The sequence below is a fragment of the Psittacula echo genome, assembly GCF_963264785.1.
Source record: "Psittacula echo genome assembly, chromosome: 3".
Lineage (NCBI taxonomy): Eukaryota > Metazoa > Chordata > Aves > Psittaciformes > Psittacidae > Psittacula > Psittacula echo.
The window spans coordinates 91,803,304-91,816,261 of NC_137736.1; the positions used below are offsets into that span (position 1 = coordinate 91,803,304).

At 37.9% G+C, this 12,958-nt stretch overlaps 1 protein-coding gene across 1 annotated transcript in view; it reads right to left on the minus strand.

Annotated features, from left to right (window-relative positions):
• The window catches only part of TDRD3 (tudor domain containing 3), a gene marked incomplete at its 5' end in the record, with an annotated part of 104,930 nt that overhangs the window by 25,980 nt on the left and 65,992 nt on the right, over positions 1 to 12,958 (minus strand). The window contains 5 exons of the mRNA XM_080613211.1: positions 6,962 to 7,087; positions 7,441 to 7,597; positions 9,888 to 10,028; positions 10,757 to 10,906; positions 11,457 to 11,528. Coding sequence (XP_080469337.1) covers positions 6,962 to 7,087; positions 7,441 to 7,597; positions 9,888 to 10,028; positions 10,757 to 10,906; positions 11,457 to 11,528 — 646 coding nt within the window. The remainder of the gene's footprint in view (positions 1 to 6,961; positions 7,088 to 7,440; positions 7,598 to 9,887; positions 10,029 to 10,756; positions 10,907 to 11,456; positions 11,529 to 12,958) is intronic.

Sequence of the window (12,958 nt, forward strand, 5' to 3'; positions counted from 1 at the left end):
TTCTCAACAGCACTGAGGCTTCAGGTGCAATTAGAAACACTAGATGAGAACACCAGGAAGTGAGGCAAAGAGAAAAGCAAATCAATCCTTTGTGTACTTGAGAAGAAAAAAAACCTGTTCTTTCCTTTTCTGACACTTTCTCCCCAGACCACGTCAGTAAATCTTGAAGAAAATGGGGCATGACACAGAACTAAAAAAATATTTATTTCAGTTCAGCAAAACTGCCTTTTGTTTTTGCTTCTGCAGAGACTCTCAGACCTTTAGAAGAAACTGCAGTCTGCCTGAAGTGTATAGAAGCCTAACGCTTGTGATAAATACGGCCATTCCAGGTAATGATATCCATCAATGTAATAGTAGGGGTGTGCTCATTTATTCAAAACCACTATCCCTACACAAAGGTCAGCTCTCTGAATAGCTTAAAAAATCCCTGGAATTTTAGAGATGATATGGGAGAGGAATATGGGTCAGAAATACTGCAGAACAATCAATCTCAGTTTATATTGAGTGGAGGCTCTACTATGCTACATATAAATGCAGAAAAACCTGCCTGCCTGGGCCCTCTTAGTACAGTTACTGTGCAGAAAAATCAATGAATAGACCTTATACTTGGCTATGTAACATTACGTGTTTGAGTTGTTTCTAGCAGTTTCCCTGAATTGCCTTTCATTTCTGACCACTGCTTTTCTAATACTAAGAGAAAACTACATGTCTCTACTGCTAACAACTAACAGGAGGATCAAATGAAATAAAAAAAGCAGCTAGTAATATACAGCTTGTCTTCTGCAGACATCTGGATGCAGGCTTCAAGACTTAAGAGTTCACAGTTGTAAGCATAATCACTGCAGATACATAAGCACTCCGCAAGCACTGTTAACACTTGTGTCATCCCAGTTCACATGGAACTTCAGGCAACTAATAATTAAGAATTTAAATGAGATTATTTTCAACCACAGAGGCATAAAAACGCCAGAAAAATAGCATTTTGCATTAAATTATTTTAAAGATGTGTTTGCATTCATCAGACTGCAGAGGTTTTCTCAAACTTGGCAAAGAAAAAAAGCACTTCTCAAAAGAGACCAGAAGCCTGCAATTCAGCAAATGCCTATGTACTTCTTGAAAAATCCACCTGAAGCAGACTCTGCAAGTTAAAAATAAAACCTGGCACAGAAAGAGAGGCACAATCCTACAGGCTGGACGCATTAAGAAAACAAACTAACAAAATGAAACTGAGCAAGCACTTTAAAGCCAATTGATTTCGGAACACCAGACAGTAAGAGCGCATGCATTATTATTTCTTCAGGAGGAAAAAATACAGAAATACTTCAAGGTTTTCAAAAAATAATTTGATTACTTTGTAAAAATCTTCAAAATGCTAACAACTGCTTTTTCCAGAGAAGCATGACTCAGGAATAGTACACCAGATTGCACATTGATCATTCACATAATGCTAAAAACCCAACATACTGTTAAAAACCCCACAAACCCAAGAACCCTGTATGTCACACTAGGAACTATGCCAGAACCGTTGGCAACTGAAGGAGTACAAAGCCTTTGCAAAGTTGTCACAGATTACGTTTTTCTTCTCATGGCATTTATGGTTCTTTTTATTTTTATTTGAGGGAAAAATACACAAAAGCAAAGCATATTTATCTTTCAAACACAGTATGCTAATATACCCTTTTTTTTTAAACTCACATAATACTATGCTTTATTACACTACAGAATGTTAGCTGCATACATGTACTAAACCCAAATGATCATAAAAGTCTGCCTAAGCAAACATTATCAACCAGTAATACCATTTTAAAAGAAGCAAGTCACTGATTTCACAGTTCTTGGTAAATTTTCTATTACTTACTTACTATAAAATTACTGACAATATGAAAAGCATATATCCCATGGGGACTATTTCTATTATTTTTCCTTTAAATGTCTTTCAGTTACACATAAAAGCCTTCTCTAATCTGTCGATATAAGCACAAATCTTAACCAAAGAAAACCCAATGTTTCTAATGCAAGAGAAACACACTACCACTCTTTTCATTTCTGTTCACTGTAAAAATCGTAACTCACATTTGGTAAGCAAAAAGAGTCACCAAAAGATATCTCTCAAGCATAATTCCCTACATATGCTTTTGAAAATAAGATTGTATTTATTACCTAAACAGTTTACAAAATTGTATCTGCTAATGCAGAATGTCTGTTATTTAAAAGGTATTTTCTCTAAATATTTTAAATTTCTGATAAATACAGTGAAGACTCATGATACATACGTCTGATCTACAACTAGCTGCATTTCATTCAGAAAGCTATAAACTTGTGGCTACACACCATAAACAAATTATAAATAACATGCATAAGAAAAGGAACTCTTGTAACTTTTTTGTTCACTTTCTACAAAGTGTTTCAGTGAGACCTAGATGCAACTCAAATATAAAAAAATATTTAGCTATAAAATCACTTATTTTGCAGGCAAAAATAAACTGTTGCAATGAAACTCAACCTAGGTACAGCAACAATATAGTACATGCAATCAAAAGAACTGTCAGCTATCAGATTTATAAGCAAATGCCTTTCTATTCATACTTAAACCTTATCACATCATAAAAATGTTTAGTGAACTCTAAAACGGCTCACAGTGCATCTAATTCTGCTAGCAACAGCAAGAGACACTGAGGTTTACCAGCATGCTCATTAACTCCCGAGCCCATCTGTTGAGGCAAGTTTTCTGACAAAGCTTGTGTCCGTTTTCTTTGCTGTTCCTTCCTCATTTTTGGACAAAACCACCCTCAGTACAGCTCCAAGAACTGAATTTCTAGACTCCTATGTCACCTTCCACCTGAATATGTTGACCTTTTAGTTGCTACAGGCTGCAAAAAAATATTCACACTAATGCAAAATGCTTATGCGAGTAGCAACTGTGAGTGTGCAGCTTCAAAACTTCGAAAGATAAAAAGGATAATAGAATCAGAGAATAATAGAATCATAGAATCACAGAATAGTTAGGGTTGGAAAGGACCTTAAGATCATCTAGTTCCAATCCCCCTGCCATGGGCAGGGACACCTCACACTAAACCATGTCACCCAAGCCTTCGTCCAACCTGGCCTTGAACATCACCAAGGATGGAGCTTTCATAATCTCCCTGGGCATTCCAGTGCCTAACCACCCTCACACTAAAGAATTTCTTCCTTAGATCCAATCTAAACTTCCCCTGTTTAAGTTTGAACCCGTTACCCCTTGTCCTGTCACTACAGTCCCTAATGAAGAGTCCCTCCCCAGCATCCCTATAGGCCTCTTCAGATACTGGAAGGCTGCTATGAGGTCTCCACGCAGCCTTCTCTTCTCCAGGCTGAACAGCCCCAACTTCCTCAGCCTATCCTCATATTGGAGGGGCTCCAGTCCCCTGATCATCCTCGTGGCCCTCCCCTGGACTTGTTCCAACAGTTCCATGCCCTTCTTATGTTGAGGACACCAGAACTGCACACAATACTCCAAGTGAGGTCTCACGAGAGCAGAGTAGTGGGGCAGGATCACCTCCTTCAACCTGCTGGTCATGCTCCTCTTCATGCAGCCCAGGATACGGTTGGCTTTCTGGGCTGCGAGCGCACACTGAAGCCAGCTCATGTTCAGTTTCTCATTGGCCAACACTCCCAAGTCCTTCTCCTCAGGGCTGCTCTGAATCTCTTCTCTGCCCAACATGTAGCTGTACCTGGGATTGCTCCCACCCAGGTGTAGGACCTTGCACTTGGCATGGTTAAACTTCATAAGGTTGGCATCTGCCCACCTCACAAGCGTGTCAAGGTCCCTCTGGATGGCATCCCTTCCCTCCGGCATATCAACCGAATCACACAGCTTGGTGTCATCAGCAAGCTTGCTGAGGGCGCACTCAATCCCACTGTCCATGTCACCGACAAAGATGTTGAACAAGACCGGTCCCAACACCGATCCCTGAGGGACACCACTCGTTACCGGTCTCCAGCCGGACATCCAGTCATTGGCCACAACTCTTTGCCTGCAGCCATCCAGCCAGTTCTTTATCCACTGAGTGGTCCACCCATCAAATTGATGTCTCTCCAATTTAGAGACAAGGATGTCATGCAGGACAGTGCTGAACACTTTGCACAAGTCCAGGTAGATGACATCAGCTGCTCTGCCCCTGTCCATCAGTTTCATAGCCCCATCATAGAAGGCCACCAAATTGGTCAGGCAGGATTTCCCCTTAGTGAAGCCATGCTGGCTGTCACCAACCACCTCCTTGTTTTTCATGTGCCTTAGTATGCCTTCCAGGAGAATCTGCTCCAAGATTTTGCCACGCAGAGAGGTGAGACTGACTGGTCTGTAATTCCCTCGGGTCATCCATTTTCCCCTTCTTAAAAATGGGGGTTATATTTCCCTTTTTCCAGTCATCGGGAACTTCACCTGACTGCCATGATTTTTCAAATATGATGGCCAGTGGCTTAGCAAATGCATTCGCCAGCTCCTTCAGGACCCGCGGATGGATTTCTTCAGGTCCCATGGACTTGTGTACGTTTAGGTTTTTAAGATGGTCTCGAACCAGACCCTCTCCTACAGTGGGCCTAGGGTCTTCATTCTCACAGTCCCTGCGTCTGCCTTCCAAAACTTGGGTGGTGTGGTCAGAGCCTTTGCCAGTGAAGACCGAGGCAAAGAGGTCATTAAGAACCTCAGCCTTCTCCAAATCCAGCATAGCCAGTTCTCCCGATAGCTTCTGGAGGGGGCCTCCCTAGCCTGTCTTTTATTCCCTACGTACCTGTAGAATCCCTTCTTGTTATCTTTCACATCCCTAGCCAAGTTCAGTTCTAACTGGGCCTTAGCTTTCCTAACCTGGTCACTAGCTTCCAGGACAACACCCCTGTATTCTTCCCAGGCTGCCTGTCCCTGCTTCCACCTTTTATAAGCCTCTTTTTCCCTTTGAATTTTCCCGAGCAGCTCCTTATCCATCCGAGGAGGTCTCCTGGCCCTCCTGCTGCACTTCCTTCTAGTTGGGATGCAACACTCCTGAGCTTGGAGCAGGTGATCCTTGAATATCAACCAACAGTCTTGGGCCCCCCTGCCCTCTAGGGCTGTGTCCCATGGAACCTTACTAAGCAGGTTCCTGAAGAGGCCAAAGTCTGCTCTCTTGAAGTCCAGGGCAGTGAGCTTGCTGCACGCTCTTCTCACTGTCCTGAGGATCTCGAATTCGACCATCTCATGGTCACTGCAACCAAGGCTGCCCTGGAGCGTCACATTTCCAACCAGCCCTTCTCTGTTGGTGAGCACGAGGTCAAGCATGGCACCTCTCCTTGTCGGCTCCTCTACTACTTGCAGAAGGAAGTTGTCTTCCACACAATCAAGAAACCTCCTGGATTGCCTCTGCTGGGCCGTACCATCGCTCCAACAGACGTAAAGAAATACGCCATGTATTCAATGGCAAGTGGACAGTCCTAATAATTGTCACAGAAAACCGGGGTTTGATGCACTAACAGAGTCTACATGGCTTCATATTTTCATTTCTAATTCAATAATGACTCTCAGACACAACTAAGCTTAAATTCACTGCTACAGAAAAACAGGGCAAATATTTACACTTTTTTTAAACATATAAAGTACAAACAAAAATCATACATTTAACAAAACAATCTCTCATTAGACTAACTAGAGATGGGGATGTTCTTTCTACCTGTATTTCGGATGCAGGTGCCTACTGACATTACAGCCATTCATACCTTTCCAAACAGGGCAACCTGTTCACTTTCATTTACTATAAGCCTGTTTTCCACTTTTTCCATGTTACCTTTTTTTTTTCTTTTAAATCCGAAATCCAGTGAAAATACACAAAGCAAGAATTCATTATTAACAGTCAATTATGACTGTTTTGGAACTTAAGTTAAAAAAAAATAATTACATATAAATGCAGTCATTCCTTAAATGCATTCACTCCTTAGAAAGCTCAAAAATATCACACAGTTTGTATAAACTACTATTACCTTTCCTTCATCCTCTACGAAAAGTCTCCTTTCATAGGGAGAAAAAAAATTACAACTTTATCACAAAACTTTCATGTTAAGTAATGGAAGCAGGTATTTTCATTTCATGTTGGCCACTGAAACACCTCCAAGGCCATACCCAGAAGAAAAAAAAATTATCTTCATTTATTACTCAGTTTACCAGGAGTTTTACTTTAATATTACAGCAGCCTCTAGAGACCTCAGGGTGTATGGAGTTTCCTCTTTTTTCTTTTAATGCACCTGTTTCTGAAGTACTGCCTGATTTAGACCTAAACCAGACATCCTGGTGCATAGACTACATTTTTGTATGGCTTCTTAAGAAAGAAAAGTAAAAAAGGACAAAAATCCCAGGTCTTCTGGATTAGACCCAAGGGACTATTTGGCTTCCCTCTTTCTAAAATCCTACCTTTCCCTCTGTCCTTACAGTTATTAAACAAGAAAACCAGGTGAAAATAGCTGTGTAGTATTTTAGAGCAGTCAAAAATGTGTCGTTCGGTTTTGGTTTCCCCCTTCCCCTTCCCCTTCTCCCCCCTCCCCCACCCAAGAGAGGCAATACAAAAGCAATTAAACTTATCACAAACTGAGGAAAGAGGACCAAGGTTATCACCTTTTTTATTTAATGGACTTTCATGTTGTTCATAAATAAAAGTTGTGAAAGCCTTTATCAAATTAGATTAAAACACTGGGATTTATGTCAAAATTACTGACTTTTAGACATCTAAGCCTGAAACAAACACCCTAAGTTCTTCCATATATGAGATGGATGAACAAACCACCACAGTTTGATTTATCTGAGCTTTCTTCAAGGACAGGAGTTGCTCTCTAGCACTCCTTGATTTTATACGGCTGACTGTGGAGGAAGCTCTAGGAACCATCTTTTAGATGACAAAGTTAGGAACAAGAAATCTGCTAACACATTCCAACTGGTTCTAGATACATTAATTTAAATACTTACCCTCTACTGTTAGAGTACCCATTTTGGATTCCAAGAAATCAAACAGTGTGCTTGGTGCAGATGGTCTGGCATTTCCTACCTCTTCTTCATCTTCAGGTCTTATTCGACCTCGGCCCTTCCCTTTACCTGTAAACATCAGAAGTTATTTGTGAGTGGGAAATAAGTTAACAAGAAGTGTACACAACTTTTGATTTAGAAAATGCTTTTATTTTCTATTAATGAAGAAAATGCATAGACAAAAGAGATACTGACATTTTCCATTTAAGGAGATTCAAATCTGTGACTCTAAATTCAAAAATTTTTATAAAAATACAATACCTGGAGGCCTTTTCTAAGTATTAGCTTTACATTTGCGATGCACTCTAACTTGCAGGAAAAAAACCACGCAGATACACCCTCCTATAACTACATTACTGATCCACCATATACAATTCCTTTGCTTGTAAACAGTGTTTTAAAGCTCTCTTTGAATGTTTTACCTCTAGGTGGTGGTCCCTGAATGGGTTTCTGTTTATTGTTGTTCAGAAGAAAATTTAATGCCACCTCTAGGTTATTACTGTTATCCATAAGTGCCTGTCTTGCTGCTTCTTTGCTGAAACCCATCTCTGTTATGTGTTTTAGAGCCTTTTCGTCAACCTGAAATAAACAGTACACACAGAACTAATCGTAAGATGCAACAAAGACTCCATAAACCCATCAGATTTGACTTCATTTTCATTAATTTTTAACTGAAACTCTACTTCATATTTCACTGATGGTAACTATTTCAGTTATAAGTTAAGATCTTCGCATATAATCTCTCTTAGGGTGGTAGAGGGAGTTTTTTTAACATTATTCTTATGATAATTTTTAATTCAACAGTTTTCAGTTCCTGTATTATGCAGGTTTCAGGCACAAATTGCCCTAGCCTACCTTTTCCTTCACGGCACACTGGAATAGCATGACAGGTTGTAATACACAATCTCTGAGATGAAAACCAAAAGGAAACTCTCAAAGTAATACTAGCATAAAAACTAGTAATTTGTTCCTGCTTGAATCCTTTTACAAATTTTACAGACAATACAAAACCCAGTTATACACTTTTTTAAACATGGAGAAAATATAATCACTAGTGGTTCTATAGAAGCAAGCGAAGAAATACAAACAATCTACTTCCACAGAAATACAGGCCTTCTTATTCTAAACATCATAGAGTGTGATGACAAAAAGGTAAAGCAGGAATCACAGAGCATTAATTACAGAAAATAACCTTACATCTACACTGTGCGTTAAAGCACTCAACTGAGAACTGCCTCTTCTAGTGCAGATAGTCCTACATGCACTAAACATGAAATGGGACTAGGCCCTCCGTCCTTTCTTATCCCACACCCAAACAAATGATGCCAGCTAATCATGTACTGCAACAGCTGTGACCAAATACATGCTTCACTGGAGTCCATGAACATTCATTATCTATTGCTTTAGGATCTTAAAATCTTTACTTATAACTGAAGAAGGCTTTCTATATATGCTTAGTGAGTTCATATTTCCTTCTTCTGAACAGCACCTACATATGGAAAATGACATAATACTAAGTTTTGGTAAGTTGGAAGTAGTGCCATTTTACAGTGCAGTGAAGACAAATTTCTTGCAGTTCATAAAAAAAGTCAGAAAACAATATACTTTAAACAAGTGTAGGTTTTGGGGTTCTTTTTTGGGAGATGGGAGGAAGTGGTGCTATTGGTCTGGTTTGTGGGGGGTTAAGTCTATTTAGGTAAAAGCACACTTGTCAAGAATGACAAGGTGTACCACTGGTTCTACACTGGGCAGAGAGATGACTAAATGACCTCTTGAGGTCCTTTCAGCCTGTGCTTCTACAATTCTGTATTGACATTTCTGAGCACAGTGTTGAAGACTGTGCTGCTGGAGGCTCTCCTTGCTGAGAGACAATACACTACACAAACGAAATATAACAAGCAGTTACTGTTCCTAAATCTACTTTCTTCTCATTGTTCAACCTTTGGTAAAAGATAGGTGGAAAATATTCAACTAGAAATTATAATCAATATTTTAATATTGGTTTACTGAGTTACTACACTGTTACAATGCCTCTTTCAGTCTGCTTTTATTCCTCAAATCAGAATCATTGTTTTTGCATACTTGGAAATTCTTCTCCTGAGTTGTTTTTTTACAGCAAATACTTCCTCCATCATAAACTTCTAGATTACTGAAGTAATCAAACCTGAAGCATCAATGACTGCTCATCTTATACCTACTTAATTCAATGCAGCAATCCTAACGAACACTTCTTATTAAGTATAAAGTGATGAAATACAGTGGAAGGTGATGTAGTAAGGATCACAGTTCAGACTGTCCAAGGGTAACCCGTCTTACTCAAAAGAAAACATTATTGTGGCAATGTGAGCATGACATTCCCATGTCACGACAAAAGTATTTTTATTTTGTATTTTAAATGTCAGAGTACACTTAGTTTTCTCAATGTTAAAGAAATGGTTTAAAACAAACTCTTAAATATTAATTCAGAATAAGTTATATTAAAATATTATTTGATGTGTTGAAATTGAAGGATTAAAGTCATTCTGCCCAAAATGAATTAATGTTAACATGCAAAAACTATTAAGCTTATTTAAACAAGAAAATAAAACTGCACTGTAATGTCCTATACCACATATACCGCTACTTTTCTTTTGTGAGGACTTAGTTTTAAATTTTACTGGATGGAATAATGCAGGGTCTATAAAATCAAAAAATTAACACTGATACTCAACTATCTCAGTAATGTATGAAAGCATTTTAAGTATTCTAAACAGACTTCAAAATAAATTTAAAGGAAAGCCATTATTCCTCAGAGTCTTTTGGCTTTATTTTTGTTAATTTGGTTTTTAATATTACATGTTTAAAGTCCCTTTTAAGTCTTCTACCTTACCAGTTCTCGGTAGACACCTTCATTCTTTCCCTCAGGTTTTGTTATCTTCTCTTTCTGGAACAGTTCCCTGTTTCGATTCCCTCCAGCACTCACACTGAGATTACTTCTGCTACTACCACCACCTCCTCCAAATGTCTTCGTCTTCAGGTAAGCACAAAAAAAAAAACAAAAAACAAACCACATTTCAGTAAACAGAACTGAGGAAAATAAGGCTTAATGTTTGCCTAGTAGAAAAAGCACAGTAAATTTGATGAAGCAGTATTTTTCATGATTACACTTTGCATCAACAAATAAAGCATTAATTTACACACACGCATTTATTACATAAGCATTTTTTCCCCTATGCCCAAATGAGGCTGTTAAAAGAGAACATAATTCTAGATTTTTATAACTTACCAAGCAAATCTGAAAAATAAACTAAATGGAAAACTGAGAGAGGATATAAAAACTCTGACACAATAGAATTAAACTTCCTGGCTATTCTTTCAGATTGCATAAAGGGAATTATGGGGGTTTGAGAATTGCAAAAAGCAGATAAAAATTGATAACATTTATTTATTACTTAAATCTTATTAAATTGTAAAATCATATTTTAAATAGTGGTATCAAATCAAAATCGTATCTACAATAAAACATTATGATATGTTTAATTATTTGCTTTAGAAAGAATGTACCCATCAAGCCAAAAGGACAAATTTCTGATTTCTCTTTTTAAAGATATCTCAGTAGAACTATAAGCAGGCAAACATCAGAAAGCATTTGCCATTTAAGAGAGAAATACTTAAAATAACACAAAAGACATGTGGAATTATCATCATGGAATTATCATAATTCACAGTAAGTAAAATGCCATACACATGCTTTCTAACCTCCTTGCTCTTTGCTACTTCTGCAATAGCAGCTGTTCTCTGCTTTTCAAATTCATCATTGTCTGCAATAGTTTTCACTGTGTTTGTCATCTGCAGAGTCTTTCTGCGATCGAGGTCTCTGCTGTCCACTTGCACATGAGATGCACATTTCTGAAAATGCAAAAGAAAGTTTTAATTAACTCTTCTGCCTAGTCTCATCTGAAAAAAAGTAAAGTACTATTCTGTTAGAGTAGCACAATTTTACATTCAGAAGATGACTGAAAAAATGTAAGACATTTTTGTCTTACACTGTGTGTATGACATACACCAGTATGTCTTACATCTAGATGTCTTTGCTGAAAACACATTCGTCTGGTCCACTAAAAAGGCTGAAAAGAATGACTTTTACATTTTTTAAGATTAGTTCAAGATGCAGCTATTATGATTCTTGTAAGTACCTTTGGCATTTAAGAAAGGACTATGTTAGCACCTGGAAGGTCTGAAAGGAAGAATTAAAGGCTCCACATATTAAATACTAATTTTAGTTTGAAATTGTGAGGGAAAACATTAAATATAAGTTAGCATGGCAAAAGGACTTTTTTTAGATCCAAGCCATTGTGATCTAAGGTGTTTTCATAGCCTTTATCTAACTGTAACCAGGCCCCCTAGATATCATGATACAGGGTGTTTTTATGAAATAATGAAGAGCAGCATACTGTACCTGCCCAAAAGGTACAAAGGGGGGAGGGCCACCTTCTGTTCCAATGTTACTCCTATTGTGTTTTGCTAAACTCTGTAGAAGAAAATTGATGATTAATAAATTGTAAGCAGAAAACAGATTGTATGACAAAGTCTCTATTTCAGGATGCATACGAAACTTGCGAGATGAACATTTTAAGTATTAAAACCCAATGATAATACTTAAAATCCTGAGGCACTTAAGAAAAGGTTGGATGAGGGGCAGCAAGACAAAAAAAATTGTGAAAATTTGCAAAATTAAGCACTGGCACAGGTTGCCTGGGGAGGTGGCCTTGTTTAGGTGGAGATGTTGGGCCAGATGACTTCCAGAGGTCCCTTCCAACCTCAGCCGTTCTGTGAAACTCATGAACCCATGCGTATGCAAATATTGAAAGGATAAAATAGAATACAGCAATTCTGGATATGAAGGCTGTGTGCAGGCTGTGTGTAGGCTCTCCCTAAAAAACATCTCTTTTTGCCACTGCTGGAAACAAAACACTGTGTCAGTAGGAAATTTCCCATATGGCCTCATGAAAAGCATGGTACATATGCTAAATTGATCAGCAGATCTTTGTATCGCAAAGACCATAACAGTGAGACTAATGATTACTGATACACAGTATCTATAAAACAGAAGTGCTCTAAACTGTCAGCCACAGTCAGTCAATCAGTGACCTAGGTCTGAAAACAAAGCATCCTCAAATCATACAGGTTACTAGTCACCAACAACAGTAAAAAGATGAATTTGTAAAACACTGCATTAAGATATCTGGTCATAGTTGATACAGTTTTTCTCTTTCTTTATGAATTGGGACAACAGTAGCAACCTGCAAGAGAATGAAATTCACTGAAAAAATTGACATTTGGTTATATGTTAATTATTTCGCATTACACAGCAGTATTTGGTTTCAGAAGCTGAAAAAAGAAGAACAGGTCCTTAATGCTGTTAAAATGCTTAAAAATTGCATTTCCTAAAATGAATCTGGTTTATCATTTTCATTTCTTACTGTCCTTCTTCTCCCACTGGAGAGTCATGCATGATTACATACATCATTTACTGCTCTTCACTGGCAGAGAAAGTTTTAATTACTTAAGGCTATATATGACATTCACTTATATATCTATTATCCTGATGTAAAATTGATTTAATTCCATCATGTGAGATACAGTATAAATGTTAATATGCTTTAAGCCATTACACTATCAGAGAATTTCTTAAAATTAGCCAGAGATTCATTTGATTATCAAATCAAAAACTTCTGGTCCACTTTTTTCAAGTTAGCTACTTTTATTCAGGAACCACAGACCATTTCCTAATAACTTATGGTTATTAATTCCTTTCAAGGGTGATTTAAAAAATTGAAATTCCTTTTCCTCATGCCTTGGAGAAAAAAACACTAATAAAGTAATTCTATAAATTATTAAAAACAAAGCACTTAGAAGTGCAGGAGTCATAAAAATTTTCAACTTTAGTTTTAATCAGTT